Here is a 16293-nt window from a genome sequence, read left to right as displayed (position 1 = left end):
TTGAACGTAACGAGTCCCCGATCAATATTTCCACCCGTGTTGCTTGAACTAAATAACAATCGATGTAGACGACTTCAAATAATTCTTTTGATTGTTTTCAACTCGACTTGAAATGTTCGGGCAAAATTAGGGTATTACACATGTATACATAGAATCATAGCACATTAATGATTCATACATATAATATACTTATGACCAACAAAATAATGATCACTTATACATGCCATTACTAATATGAATTGTTAAATATAAGGTTTACATATTCAAACATAGGTGCATCTAGAAATGTCTAATTTTAGCCCAAATCAACCACTTTCTAACTAAAACAGCCTTTCATACCCACGAAAATTAGCTCAAAACCCCAACCATTGAATCAATTATACTTATTTAACTGTGCATCCTTTAAAAACACCTTTCCTTCCTCACATTTCACTAACATTTAGGCTTGTAAACGAACCGAACGCACACGAACGGAGGTATGTTCATGTTCGTTCATTTAATAAATAAATGAACATAAACGAACACGAACATAAACGAACAAATTTTTTTTTGTTCATGTTCGTTCATTTAATAAATAAACGAACATAAACGCGCACGAACATAAACGAACACGAACATAAATGAACACGAACATAAACGTTGGAGACCCTACCTAGGGGTGTAAACGAGCCGAGTCGAGTTCGAGTATTGCTGAGCTCGACTCGAACTCAAAAACTTTCAAAGTCAGCTCGACTCGACTCGAAAACTCGCGAGCTTAAAATTATCAAGCTCGACTCGAACTCGAAATATAATATTGAAACTCGACTCAAACTCGAAAAGGCTCGAACTCAAAAAAAATTTAAGAGCTCGATTAAAACTCGAGACTCGAGCTCGATTGAAGCTCGATTCAAACTTGACATTGCCCCAAGCGCAAAGATGCTTAAATCTATTATCCCCCATCTTCTTTTATATAAGTTACCAACCCCGAGTTGCTTGTTTGCTACTGATGTGAGATTGCATAACGTTCCTCCACTTTCTTTCTTCCTATCTCCTTCAACAATAGTTCGAGATGAACACAGATTGTGTTTCATGTGATTGTCAACCTTAATCCTTGGGGATCAAACAAACATGTCCTTAGCTTCGTGCTATGTAGAAGTTGAAAATTGGGAGATGAGAGAAGTAGGTTGGCTAAACTTCCATATTCGGATGGCGCACAAAATTTGTTTGATGAAACGCGTTAAAGAACTTCTCAACCTATGGAATAAGGCCTTACCATTATTGGGTTCTTGAGTTCAAAGTAAGTTGACTTGAGTTGTTGGTTGATCACTATTTACTTGTAAATTCGAATATTCCATTATAAATGAAAGAAAAGAAGATTATTTGACTAGAAGAAACGGTGCTTAATACTTAACATCCCTTCCGGAATCCATCACCTTTGGACTTGGTTTCGAAAGCAACCGATTTCTGGGACTCCTCTTTGCTCATCGGATAACCAGCTGGTGGCGCAGTCACATAGGGTTCCGATGCAGTGGATGTTGACGGTGCTGGGTATGCAGCTTATGGATTGTTCAAAAAGAACTAAATCATGTTAATATTGTTGGGTTTTCCAAATAAAATTGGGTTAATCAGATTAATTAATATTTTTAAGATACTTACAAATTGGTCACCAAAATTGATTTAAAAAGATTGGGTTAAACATAAATGAATGAACATAAACGAACATAACCGAACGAACATAATCGAACGTTCACAAACGTAAATGAACGAACGAGACATATGTTCATGTTCGTTCATTTAATTAAACGAACACAAAATCTTGTTCATGTTCGTTCATTTAATAAATAAACGCACATAAACGAACTTTTCGCCGCACGGTTCATGAATGGTTCGTTGAACGTTCAGTTCATTTACAGGCCTACTAACATTTGTAAACCATAATAGACATTCTCCGTTTTGTTCATTATTTGTCAACCATTTAATTTCTTTTGAACTTGCTTATAAAAGGTTTTGGTGAATTTGTGATTTGGTAAGAATTTTGTTTTCATTTGTTGTTCGACGAAAGAAATGGATCAAGTTGAGCTTCGTCGGGTATTTCAAATGTTTGATAGAAACAAAGATGGCATGATCACAAAAGAAGGGCTTAACGATTCGCTGGAGAATTTAGGTCTATTTATTTCTGACAAGGAAGTAAGCCAAATTATCGAAAGCATCGATGTGAATGGAGATGGTTTCGTGGATATTGACGAATTCAGCATTTTATACCAAATGATAACGAATGAGCACAATGAAGAAGAAGACATGATGGAAGCGTTTAACGTCTTCGATCAAAACAGAGATGGATTCATCACATTTGAAGAGTTGGCGTCGGTTTTATCATCGTTAGGGTTGAAGCAAGGAAAAGCTATTGCGGGTTGCAAGCAGATGATAACAAAGGTGGATGCAGATGGAGATGGTAGGGTTAATTTTATGGAGTTCAAGCAGATGATGAAAGGCGATGAATTTGCTGCCTTAAGATCAAGTTATTAATTGAAAAATACAAAAATATTATAGTGTATTCATATGTATATACGTGTGTATGTGTATATATATTGTAGGATGATTTCAAAGAAAAGGAAAGATGAGTGGAAGAAGGATTCTAATAACTTTTTATTGTAAGAGTTTGCAATGTTTACGTGCCAAAGAAAAAATTATATGATTTCAACTCCTCTAATCCTTGAAATATTTTGTTTGAACTTACAAAAAAGGTATTAGAAAATATTATCTGCTGGCCATTATGGAATAGAAGAAACATGTGGATTTTTGATGAAAGTATGTGGAAACTATCCCATTACTTGATAGCTTCTTGAATATGCATAAAGAAGTACGTAAGGTGACTGCAAATCCTGTTATTGTTGTAAAACCAACATCACACAATGATTTCATACCGTCAAATGGAAGAAACCTCCTATGTTGGGCTAGGGTAAATGTTGATGCATGGTGCGGTTAGAGAAAGAGATGGACCTGCAGCGTGTGGTGGAATTATTCGAAATGGTTGGGGTGAATGGATATCCTTGGTTTCTCGAGAAGTTTGGGAGTATGCTCACCATTTTAGGCTGAACTTTGGGCATTACATGATGAACTAAAGCACGTGTGGAGCTTGGGCTTTCGAAAGATAGAAGTCGAATTGGATAGCTTGGAGATTTGCGATCTTCTTAATCTTGATTCTCTGGCGTTGCAAGGAAATTTCATTGCAGATGCTATTCGTGTTCTCTTGTAGTATGCATGGGAGGTGAAGCTTTATCATGTTCGAAGGGAGAATAACCAAATTGTTGATACTATGGCGGCGATGAGTCGGGATCAACCTTTGAGAGAAGTCCTATTCGATGAAGCTCCAGATTTTCTCGTCAATCTGGTTTCACGAGATGCATTAGAAACTTAAAGTTCTCATATTATTTTGTATGATAAAAAAACAATAACTTCTCTCTCGTTCTTCTCTGTTTATGTTTTTGCCTTCTGTTATGATGCATTGTCTGCTACTCTGGTGACCAGAATTGTATTTTCTGTTATGATATCATTCGCCAAATGATCCTGATCCTTATGCCGCTGCTTTTCTCGCGTTTTCTTCCTCACCACTTTCATAATCTTCCACTTCTTGCAATTCATCTTCATCCTCCATAAGTCTATCTTCATCACATATTCCACCTCATATCACCCTACCTTCATCAGCTTCATCACATATTCCACCTCATATCACCCTACCTTCATCACCATCAATCTGTAATTCATCTTCACCTCATAATCCTTTTCCATTATCCATAAGTCTACCTGCATCACCTTCATCACATTTTCCATCTCACACTCTGCTCTCACCATCACCAATTCATAATCCATCATTATCATCCACTCACACTACTTCCTCATCATCCATATTATCATTCAGGTCCACTAAACCATCATATACCACATCGGTTCAAATACTCACTCAATGATAATAAGACGGAAAGCTGGCATTTTCAAACCAAAAGTTTATGCTACTGGAAGTGTGACAGAACCTTCAATTGTTTTTGAGGCACTTGAACATCCATAATGGCGCGAGGCCGTGTAAGCTGAATATTCAGCGATGATGCGAAATGGAACATGAGAGTTACACACACTGGCCCCCGCAAGGAAATCAGTTGGGTGCAAGTGCTTGTTCAAAATAAAGCGCAAATAGGATAACTCAATTGATCGGTTCAAAGCACGACTTGTTGTGAAAGAGTATTCTCGAACTGTATAGGATGTGATTTTCGGGAAACACACAGTCCAATAGTTCGTGCAACTACCATTCGAACTGTTTTTGCAGCAACAGTTCTTTAAGGATGGACTGTCAGGCAAATAGACATAAACAATGCTTTCTTAAATAGGGAGTTAGCTGAGGAAATCTATATGAGTCAGCCCTCGGGTTTGAACAGTACAATCCTCGTGCTGAAAATTTTGTTTTTCAACTAAAAAAACAATCTATGAGCTTCGACAAGCTCCAAGGGCATGATATACAACCTTGACTACCATGCTCACAACCAAGTTGAGATTTGTTGCTTCCAGGGTTGATTTTTCGTTGTTTATTTTTAACTCTAGAATGTTGTTATTAGTGTATGTTGATGATATCATCATCATCGGTGATAAAATAAATGATGTTAATAGAGTGGATGATCAAATAAATTTTCAATTTTCGTTGAAGGGTATGGGAAAGCTTGAGTTCTTCCTAGGAATGGAAATTCAACAGCATGGTGGGCTATTCATTAATCAAAGGAAATATGTTATAGAATTATTGACTAAGGCCAACATATCTAAATCTACTCCTACTCCAACACTTATGGTTGTAACTTTCAAACTTCAAGCTGGTGATGGGCGTGAATTTGGTGATGTCCATTTGTACAAAAGTATTGTAGGAGAGCTACAAGCCTACAATATGCAACCTTAACAAAACTACATATTGCTTACGCCGTAAACAAAGTTAGCCAATATATGAACAGTCCATATCAATCACATTGGAAGCTGTCAAGAGTATACTTCAGTATTACTATGGACCATTGGAGCATGGTCTCTTTTATCAAACCTCAAAACTGCCTAAGTTATACAGATTTCAACTGGGCTGCATGTATTGAAGATCATCGCTCAACATCTGATTATTTCATTTATCCTGGTAGAAATCCTATAGGGTGAAGTTCCAAGAAATAGAATGTGGTGACTGGGTCAACCTCTAAGGCTGAATATAGGAGTTTGGTTAATTTTATCTCTAAGTTGATACTGATAGAACAGTTGGTTGCTGAAATTGGGATGGGTTTAAAAGGAAAACTAATGGTTTGATGTGATAACTCGTCCACTGTCTCCATGGAAGCTAATTCCACTCATCATTCCTGGGTCAAGCATATTGAAATTGATGTTCATTTTGTTCGCAGAAGGATTTTAACAGGTCAATTTTTGGTCAACTTTGTCTCTTCAGCTGAACAAGTTGTTGATGTTCTCCCAAAATCAATCCCTCCGATACGGTTATTATCTCTTTATGTTTTTGCCTTCTGTCTGCTACTCTGGTGATCAGAGTTGTGTTTTCTATTAAAATGCTGATGCGAAGGCCTATTTTATTTATTTTTGTATAATATAAAATATATATAATGATCCTTTGACCATTCAACAACAGAATTTTTAAATTATTTATTATGAAAATAAATAAATAATATATGATATAATACCATTCCAATATAAGGCACTAAAATTGTTATATTGAAATCATTAAAATTTAGGATAAATTACGTATTTAGTACGTAAACTATCAATTTTGATATGTTTTAGTACCTAAACTTTTAAGTTTTTTAAATCCATGCCTAAAGTTAATTTTTGTGTCATTTTAGTATCATTGTTCAAAATTTAACGTTAAGTTTTGGAAAAAAAACTGAAAGTTTAGGTAACGGACCAAAATTGATAGTTTAAGTACTAAAATCATTATATTTTTAATAGTAATACACTAAAATGAAACAAAAATTAAACGTTTTAAAAAAAATTAAAACTTTAAGTACTAAAACGAACTACAATTGATAGTGTAGGTACTAAATTAGTAGTTTATCCTAAAATTTAATATATTAATGCATGTAGGAAGATCCATTGGCGGCGGAGGTAGGGTGGTTTTCGGAGTTGGTCCATTCCCAACCACAAAGGTTGTGGCCATCACATTGACAAGTGGTCGTCAATGTGGCAATGCACAAACCATACACATGTAGATTTTAGATGAATTGAAATAATATTTTTTAATAGAAAAGAGGCGTAGAGCCTTGAGCAATTACATCGAATTTGACATAAGGAGGGTCAACGATGTCCCTACCAACTGAAGAATGGAAGTGGGAGTGTGAGAGAACTTGCGCATCACATAGTTATGGGAAGGGCAAGTTTTGACATACCATCAGCAACCATATTACCTTCGTGGGGTACCCAAAGAAATTCAACATACTAGCTACAGCAACACATCAGCGAAATGGCTCGCACAAGAGGAAGCAAGTTACATCCAGCATTCAGTTTATTAAGAAGATGTATTGCCTGTAAACTATCCGATTGAAGCTACAACAATTTAGCACCACGATTCCATGCCTCCTATAATCCAATATAAATACCCCCGAGTTTAGCTTGGAGAGTGGTCACACCTATTGATTTGTGAAAACCAAAAAGCCATGCTCCATCAGTTGATCAGGCCACACCCCCAACTGAGCTAAAACATGTTCTAGTATCAACCGAAGCATCCGTATTGAGGCAAAACCAATGACTGGGAGGAGTGTTCCACATTATTGGCACTACATGACGAACCTTGGGAACGGTTGGGTGAGAAGCGACGTTAGCAACATGTGAAGACCATGAAAAACTCAAGTAAAGGACGTCCTCCATGCAGACCCGGCTATTATGGGGAGCCATTTCCTAAAAAGAAATATTATGGGGAGCCCGGGCCCCCGTTTTTTCATCTTGTAATTGTGCCCCTATTTTTCTATCTTTTTAAATTTTAAGATTTAATGTTATTTATTCGATTCTTCTAGTATATTTTTATATATTTTTAATTACTCACACACAATAAATAATTAAATATCCTATCCTATTTTAAAATAAATAGTTTCATATATAAATAAAATAATGTCTAGCACTGTGGAAGATCCGCTGGCGGCGGAGGCAAGGTTGTTTCCGGAGTTGGTCCGTTCTCAACCACGAAGGCAGTGGCCAGTCCTATCAGCAAGTGCGCGTCAAGGTGGCAATGCATAAACCATACACCTGCACATCTCAGATGAATTGAAACAAGAACAAGGCTTGAGTTCAATATCTTTCCGATGCTTTTTAAATAAGAATCTTTGACTGAAAATTAACCTGGATTATTGGCTACGAATCTGATGACAGCCCATCCTCCAACAGGTACGGCGATAGTGTTGCGCATTTGGGGGTCGAAAAGATTGAACTTGCTTGCATCTGTGGCTGGGTTGTAGTTCTCGAACCCTTGAGCCATTACATGGAAATCAAAGCCATGGATGTGCATCGGATGATTTTCCACTCCGAGAATAGCCGTGTTCTGCAAAACCATCTCCACGGTGGAGTTAAACTTAAGCTTGATGCTTTTGGTTCCTTTTGGAGCAAATAGCAGCGGCAGGTTGCTGTTAATGCTTGCGTTGGTGTAGTCGAATTGAACCGGTGGCTTGGCCGGGAAATCAGTGCTGTAAACTCCTCCGACGTTGAAGAAAAAGGCTTGCAACATCGACAAGCCAGTAGGTGGGATGAAGGATTGATTGTTCATGGCGGCCGAGAGCTTCGTTCCATTAACTGGACCCTGGCAAGTTGTGTTTGATGGGCAGACTTGGAGCGCCAATCCGATTGTGACGAACATTTTGTGGTCCACTTTAACCGGGACAGGGTCCCAATGAGGCCCGCCGACCAAACTAGTAAGGTTGCTATAGAACTTATGAGCCGTGGGGGTGTCGTTGAACGCCGGTAAGACCGGCATTAGCGGTGTTGTTGAAGACGGTGCACCGTCGTAGACGATCACACCCCTCGTTGTTGTAGTATCAAACGGTATTATACCAAATGCACTTGCATAAGCTCTTGCGGCCATGTAATACGACCCCATCGGCTGATCCGCTGTTAGCAAAACATCAACCGTCTGTCCCGGGGCGATAGCCACCACGTCGGTGACATAACGGTTGGTGTAACAAGCGTCGACAGCCACAACAGTCATATTATGATTGGCTATCTTGTAAAATAGCTGGTTATCGAGTGCAGCGTTGATAATACGTAAGAGATAGGTCTTTCCTCGCTCCACCTTAAGCTTGTACATTTCTGATTATAAAAAATAATATAACTAAATTAAAGATTTATATTCGATGCATTGACGATATATAATTTCATACACTTACGGTTTGTAGAGCATGGATAGAGATCACCGGGCCATCCATTTATCGTATAAGCATCGGAGACGTTCGGACCACGACCAAGGGCTAATGCCTCGTTTATGATATCGACGATACTAGCATTCCACTACTCAGCTGCAACCGGCATTGCTCTTTGTTAGCTAAAAAACGTAGAGCCCTATGGAACATAATGTAAAAATCTTAGTTTCCCAGTAGATATATATATACCTAATAGGATGGGAACTTCCCTGTAGGGCTTAGGGAACGGGTAAGATCTCCCGGTTCTGGGGCGGATGATGAGTGCACCGTGCACGGTGGCACGGAGCACTGAGGCATGAGCGTGCCACCAAAGAGTTCCTTCCTGTTTAATGATTTTGAATTTGTAGGTGTATTTACTTCCGGGGCGAATTGCACACTGTGTCACCATGTTAGGTCCATCAGCTCAGCCACTGAGTATCTGGAAAATCCCATGCCTGGTTGAACAATCATCAGCAAATGGTTAAAAACATATGAAATAGTGAATTCAACTGTCATTTCCATGAAGGTAAATTACCAGTGAATGGTAATGTCGTAAGGTGACTTATTAAACACATGAACAATCAGTGTATCACCCTCTCGAACTCGGATTCTGGGACCAGGGAAGCTACCATTTACTGCAGTAATCACCTGGCGATTGCATAGCCTAGTAAGAGTCAAATTTTGCACCTGCAAGCAAACTCAAATTATAAGCTTAGGGACATTAAAAATCATTAAAAAATCATCAAATATGGCCTTAAATATCATTAAAGGAACGTGAAGTGTATGCTTAAAGCCATGACGATTACACTAAATGTGTGCTCCACTATTGCAGCAGAGACTGTTGAATCAGCCACCAGAAGAAGCAAAGAGCAAGCTAACAAGAAAACAAGACGCTCCATGTCGATTGAAGCACTAAATAATCCAATAAGAAAAAAGAGTAGAGATGAAGAGGAGAGTTAATGTGAGAGGCAAAGGAGATGGAGCTTCAATTTATCTAGGAACAGCAGCGAGGTTTTCATGGTGGAACTTTCGTTATAATTTGGTGTGTTTAGTTAACGTAAAGAAGTAGTTTTTCTTGGTGACAAAGATGTCAACGCCCCCCCTACAATATCGAGAATTTAACATTAAGAGCAGGCCACAGCTTAGGCATACCAATTGTTTAACAACCTAGCCAAAACGTGTGGAAAAATTATTTTCTGATTTTGGAGCTTTGAACTGGCAACCAATATGTTAGTCAGAGCCTTCGTTATCTAGGTGCTCAAGTTTGGTCATCCAATCAAGTTTTAAATTGATTAAAGAATATGGTTTGTATTAAATTCATCTAATAGTATACTCGTAAAAAGGAATATTGTTCTTTTTAGAAGAAAGATATTCAAATAGTTGCATCTGCGTTGCTAATATATCTTTAAGTATAGCTTTCACCTAGTTGTGTTGTACTCTTTTATTCCATATAGATTTAGGAAGATTTTTAACAAGAAACACAATCTAAGTCTTAGTATTCTTCGGTTAAATACTTAATAAAATCATATTTACCGAGAAAGAAAATAATGATGGAGTCTTGGATCCTTAGAGCTTTATATTTGAATTTTAGTATATCTTTAAGTATATTTTAAAAAGAGATGCATATATATACTTATGCGCATCAATCAAAGTTGTAAATTATAAAAGAGAAAATAATCTCAGTGACCAAAAATCCCATATAATATACGATTTTAATCAACTTTTTCCGGATTTGCCAAAATGACCAACAAAATCGCAATGCGATCGCTAATTCGCAACGCGATCTCCATTATCGCAAATTCGCGTTGCATTTTCGCAATGCGATAGTTGAAAATCGCGTTGCGATGGTCTACAGTATCGTTGCGATTTTCCCAATTCGCAATGCGAATAAGTAAATCGCAACGCGAATTGGGAAAATCGCAATGCGAATAAGTAAATCGAAACGCGAATTGGGAAAATCGCAATGCGATACTGACTATCGCAATGCGATAATAAAAAATCGCAACGAGATACTTACTTTCTCAACGCGATACTGACTTTCGCAACGCGATTCTGACTTTCGCAACGCGATAATACATAATCGCAATGCGATTTTCAAAGCGCCATTAGTATCCTGGCCAAGTATTTTATTTTTAAATTCCAAACACGAATATTAATATATTGGAACACTGAATGTCCACAGTATATCCCGTAATCGCAACTCATAACCTAAAACCTAAAATCACAACTCAGTCCCATCTCCATCTCTCACTCTCTCACCCATCTCCGACGAAATCCGTCCCCATCTCCGGCGAAATCCGTCTATCTCCATCTCTCAGAGCCACCCTCACAATCAGAAATGAAAAATCAACAAAATCAACCAACGAGGGTTAGTTTTTTTAATTATTTTCTTTTTGAAATTTTTGCATTATTATTAGGTTTTTCATATTGAAATTGATGATAAGTTTACTGGTAATTTCAATAATAGATTAACCATTTCACTTAGATTGCTTATTAAATCAACCGAGAATCGCAACGCGAAATGCAAATCGCAACGCGATTTTAGTTTCGCGTTGCGATTCTCTCGTTACGATAGTCGAATTCGCGTTGCGATTTTCATTTTCGTGTTGCGATTTTCATTTTCAGAAACTATTCTTCTTCTGCAAATTGAAACTTGAATGAATTGCATTACTTCAACCAAAAAACAAAGACAAATACGAAATTCACAGTGTTGCATATTTAAGTTTGAAGAATAAACTACTACTATTTATGTTTATTATTGTTTTTTGTATATCTTCACAGTGTAGTTTTTGGTATATCTAATTTAGTATGTTTATTGTTTTTGTAGAACTTTTATTCGGCTCAATTGACCTTGAGAAATAAAGTCAGCCTGGCCAAAACAATTGCGTCGAAGCTTTCACCTGCACAAAGAAAAATGTTTGAGGATACATGCTTCGGGCCATGGCTGAAAGTACAACATCCCGGTGGAGATGCGATGTTGACACACCTGTTTCTTCAAACCATGACTAGCGATCTACCAGAGACTATACAACGTCGTGATGAAGAGATATGATTTGATTTTCCACCGGCGTATACGTGTTTTGGGTGGGAGGAGTTTTGCTTAATCACCGGTCTACGCTTCGGACACGATGATGTAGGTCGGTACACTAGACACATTACCCGCCCATCATGGTTATCCCGGGTTTTTCCTAAGCTGGAGAGGCCGAGTCTACACGTAGAAGACCTGACAAGATTTTTGAATAATAAAGATGGTTTTACTCGGATGGATGACGTCGACGTTGTCCGAGTATGCCTTCTAATTCTTTAGCATGCCGGCTTTTTAGGCAGAGAGGCCAGACAACCTATTCCAAATGATCTAATCAAATTGGTAGAAGACCTAAATGCATGGGACCTGTTTCCGTGGGGCTCGTATTTATGGAAAGCTACATGGAATAAGTTATCGTCTGCCTTGGATGATCGAAAAAGTTTGCATGGCGATGGTTCCAAATACACTTTGACATGCTTTATTTGGGCCTTTAAGTTAAGAATTTTTATATGATGTTTCCAAATTATAAGTAATTATTTAACAATTACTAATATTTGTTATTATATTGTTTGTAGATTTGGATATTTGAGGCCTTTCCCGCCATGAAGACATATGCAATAAAAACTTCAAATGATATTCCCAGGGCTATTTTCTGGAAGAGGAAACGGAACTTGCAATGGGAAGATTTACTACGGTATACGACAATAAATAATGTAAGTTAACATAAATACTACCATATGTTTATAAACAAGTTATTACTAGTACACGTTTAACTTTGTTTGAGCTTTTATATTGTTAGGAGGCCAACACTCCTCTACAGAGGCTGACACCCACGGAAGCTGAGCTTGCCACTGATTGGTGGCAAGCTAGTAAGCGTTTTTTGATGGAACGGTTGATGAGCAGCCTCCACTTCGGGAGCCATCACCTCGCCCAGAGCTATCACCTCACCCAGAGCCATCATCTGATCGACCCGGCTATACACCTCCACAACGACAGCCATCACCTATTCTGTCACATCATCGAGCCTCTTCTCCACCATCACCGCAAGATAGGCGATCGGCAAAGATGCCACGACGTTTATCTCCCTGTTCTCCACCTCCACCTCAACGGGATGAGTTAGGGGAGTTACGTGATGAGGTCAATGCCTTGCGTGAGGAGGTCGGTACTTTACGCAAAGACGATGGTGCATGGCGTGTTGAGGTGTCTACATTACGCGGTGAGGTAGCCGCTCTACGTGAGATGGTAGCATCGTTGCAGAATGAGGTTCATACTCTACGCAACGAGGTAAGTTTAAGATTTTTCATACTCGTAATTCATTCGGTTGCTGCCAATACTGCTAAACTGTTTTTGTTAGTATTTGTTTTTGGTTTTGTTTTTGTCTTTTGGTTGAAGTAATGCAATCCATTCAAGTTTCAATTTGCAGAAGAAGAATAGTTTACTTTCGCAACACGAAAATGACTATCGCAACGAGGAAATGGCTATCGCAATGCGAAATGAAAATCGCAACGACAAAATCGCAATGTGAAATGAAATCGCAACGACAAAATCGCAACGCGAAATGAAAATCGCAATGCGATTTGTGTTTCGCGTTACGATTTTGTCGTTGCGATTTCATTTCGCGTTGCGATTTTATCGTTGCGATTTTCATTTCGCATTGCGATAGTCATTTCGCGTTGCGATTTTAAGTTTCGTGTTGCGAAAGTAAACTATTCTTCTTCTGGAATGTTTATATATGTTGTCCTTTTAAATGTTTATATAAGTGCTTACTTCTGGAATGTTATCTGAGCATTTTGTGAACTATGATAGAATAATGATTTGGGTGAATACAATGCTAGTTTGAAACATATTTGTCTTTGTTTAATATCATGTATGTTTATTTACTGATTTATGTATTAATTTTTTTAGCGGCCCGATAAGGTGGATGCTTTACGTCGGGTTTTCCTTGCACGACGGAGTTCACGCATCAGACGGCGTAGACGTGCTATTACGTCTCCGTTCACCCCAATGGTGCGAAGACTCCGCAAGAAGAAGCCCAACTCACCGGTCATCCCTCAAGAGTCCCCTCCAATCGTTCAAGAGGCCCCTATTCTCCCTCAAGATTCCCCCCACCGTTCAAGAGGCCACTGTCATCGTTGAAGAGGTCCCTCCCACCATTCCAGAGCCCGATTCACATGGGGTAATATATCGAAGTATTGAGAAACCCCCACCGGTTCCGGACATGATGGATGAGAGTTGGCTCTCGTATGAGTTACCGGCTAGTACCCTTCCGGTATCTGAAGTGGAGAGGAGACAACTACCGGAAACAATTGTGGATAATACCCTTTGGGCTAAGACCGCAGTTGATTTTTATCTACATGAGCGGAGCCAAGGGTGTTACACTGACATCAGCAAACTCAACGATGAAATGTTTTTGTTGCTTGATCGGTCTTGGTGGGGTGTGCTATTAGGGGTTGAAGACAGTGGCTATTTGGATGGGGAGGTAAGTCTTATATTTGTATATATGATTTTGATTAATTTGTTTAAAAATTAATGTAATTCACTAATATATGTATTTTTTTGTAAAACAGCATATCGATGCGTGGGTGTCACGTCTACTAATAATAAGGAAGCTTAGGAAAAATAAAAAAAATTCGCTATATATAATAATGCCGACGGCTTTTTACGCAGTTCACTTGAAGAATCAACGAGATGAATCATTTTTGTTGGACAATGGACAAGCTAAACTTTATCCTGCATGGTGGGAGGTCGATAAGGTTAGTGTTTATTTTTAAAATTTTTTAAAGGTGTTCATAAATAAGTGCGCAAATAAATGAATTATTACTTATGATCGCAGGTGTTTATCCCTGTTTTGGAACGTCGTCACTGGCTTCTCGTCCAACTTCAGCTCCCATCCCTGAAGATAATAGTGTATGACAGCATGATCAATTACATATCACTGTCTGATTTGAGAGATATTTTCAAGGGATGGAGCTCTCATTTGGCTAAATTCTTGGATGGGATTAAGTATTGGAGTCATTCTGGACACAAGAAGCCAAAGAAGTTCAATGTCACAGTTGTCAGAGACGAGACCGCGCCACAGCAATCGCTGGAAGCCAGAGGGGATTGTGGTCCTCTTGTATGCCTTTGCTTGGCGCGTTTGACGACGGGAAGCACAGAGTTTTTACCTCCCACCGATAGAGATAGAGCTGTAGTAGGCTTGTGGTTTCGGCATTATATGGCTAGAGCAATATATTCGAGACGCTGCCTACCTGCATCCGCGTTATGAAAGTGTCCATTGTTAATTGGTAAGTCAAATGCAAGTTTTGTTAACATATATACTTCTTTTGGTTTGAAAATGTTTGGTTAAGTACCTAGAATTCAATAATTTGTTGTTTGTAGGTTTTAGATGTGTAGGAAGTCTTGTTTGAGCAAATGTTTGGTTTCTGCAGGTTAATCCTTAAGTGAGCTGCGTGAAATGGATGTACGGGGTCACAAAGTTGTTGATTCATTGATTCAATAATTGATGAAGAAATAAAATTATTATTATATTTTTATTGTTTAATTGATTTGTAAAAGATGATTTGTAAATGTTGATTTGTTTAATTGATGTGTACATAATTTGTGTTGAAATGTAATAGTTGATTTGTTGATTTTCAATCTGCTTTATGTTGCAAAATAGACTATCGCAACGCGAAATGGCTATCGCAACGAGAAAATCGCAATGCGAAATGAAAATCGCAACGAGAAAATCGCAATGCGATTTTCATTTCGCATTGCGATTTTCTCGTTGCGATAACCATTTTCGCGTTGCGATAGCCATTTTCGCGTTGCGATAGTCAAATGAATGTCTAATAAGTGATAACAACTGAACAGATCATAGCAATGTTCAAACTCAAGTTACTAATACATGCCTAACTGAAAATGTTAAAAGTGCACACATAAAATACACATAATGCAAGTTTTGTTAACATATATACTCCTTTTGGTTTGAAAATGTTTGGTTAAGTACCTAGAATTCAATAATTGTTAAAAGTTTATGCATGTTAATCCTCGTTGCCTTTTTCATTTCGCATTGCGATTCTATCGTTGCGATTTGCATTTCGCATTGCGATGGTCAAATGATTGCCTTTTGCAACGCGATTCTGACTTTCGCAACGAGATAATACAGAATCACAATGCGAGTTTCAAAGTTCGCAACAGGTTTTAGTTTCGCAAGCCAAATTTTTTGTGTATATATAGCAGCAGCAACAACTTATAACCTAAATCCCTAAATCGCAACTCATTCCATCTCATCTATCACTCTCTCCGGCGACATCCGTTCCTATATCCAACGACATCCTTCCCCATCCGGCAACAGGTCTTAGTTTCGCATCTCGTTTGTTTAGTTACAACCATGAAATCATCTAATGTTGATCATGTTTGGATAGATTTGTGTTTTGGAGGGTCATGGGAGAATGTTCATGGTGTTTTACAATATATGCCTTTACCCATGAATCTTCAACTAAAACTGTCATTAAAGAAGTTAACTTATGAAACCCTAATGTTACGTGTTTCAAAGAAATTGAATTTAGAGCCCCTAAGTGGATTTAGGCTATCTTATCAGAGAAATGGTAAAGTTTATTTGTTAACCGACAATGAAGATGTTGAACGATTCATTGCTTACATTAATGTTTCAAGTGATGATGTTACATTGTATGTTGTTGAACCTAGAAGTAGTATTGTTGGGTCAGTAGCGGGTAGTATCAACTAAGTGGGTCTCAAAACCCACAGCCTTTCTCTAATCCAAATCCAAATCAACTTTCAGCACCAAATTCCGGTTTTCGTATTGACCAATTAGACGATGATGAGCCAAGAGAAAAAATTGTGAGTACTAGTCAGTATTCGAAATTTGATCTTGGTCAATAC

At 38.2% G+C, this 16293-nt stretch overlaps 1 protein-coding gene and 1 pseudogene across 1 annotated transcript; one reads left to right on the top strand and one right to left on the bottom strand.

Annotated features, from left to right (window-relative positions):
- Positions 1-2030: 2030 nt before the first annotated feature.
- On the top strand, positions 2031-2505 carry LOC120209482 (calmodulin-like protein 3). The gene has a single exon (XM_039208478.1). It carries the CDS (start codon positions 2044-2046, stop codon positions 2503-2505), a length of 462 nt encoding a protein of 153 aa, XP_039064409.1. The 5' UTR covers positions 2031-2043.
- A 4588-nt stretch (positions 2506-7093) lies between these two features.
- On the bottom strand, positions 7094-9283 carry LOC120209498 (annotated as a pseudogene).
- Positions 9284-16293: the final 7010 nt, after the last annotated feature.

This window comes from Hibiscus syriacus, unplaced genomic scaffold, assembly GCF_006381635.1.
Source record: "Hibiscus syriacus cultivar Baekdansim isolate YM2019G1 unplaced genomic scaffold, ASM638163v2 tig00018999_pilon, whole genome shotgun sequence".
NCBI classification, from domain to species: Eukaryota; Viridiplantae; Streptophyta; class Magnoliopsida; order Malvales; family Malvaceae; genus Hibiscus; species Hibiscus syriacus.
This window is presented reverse-complemented; position numbering and strand designations above follow the sequence as displayed.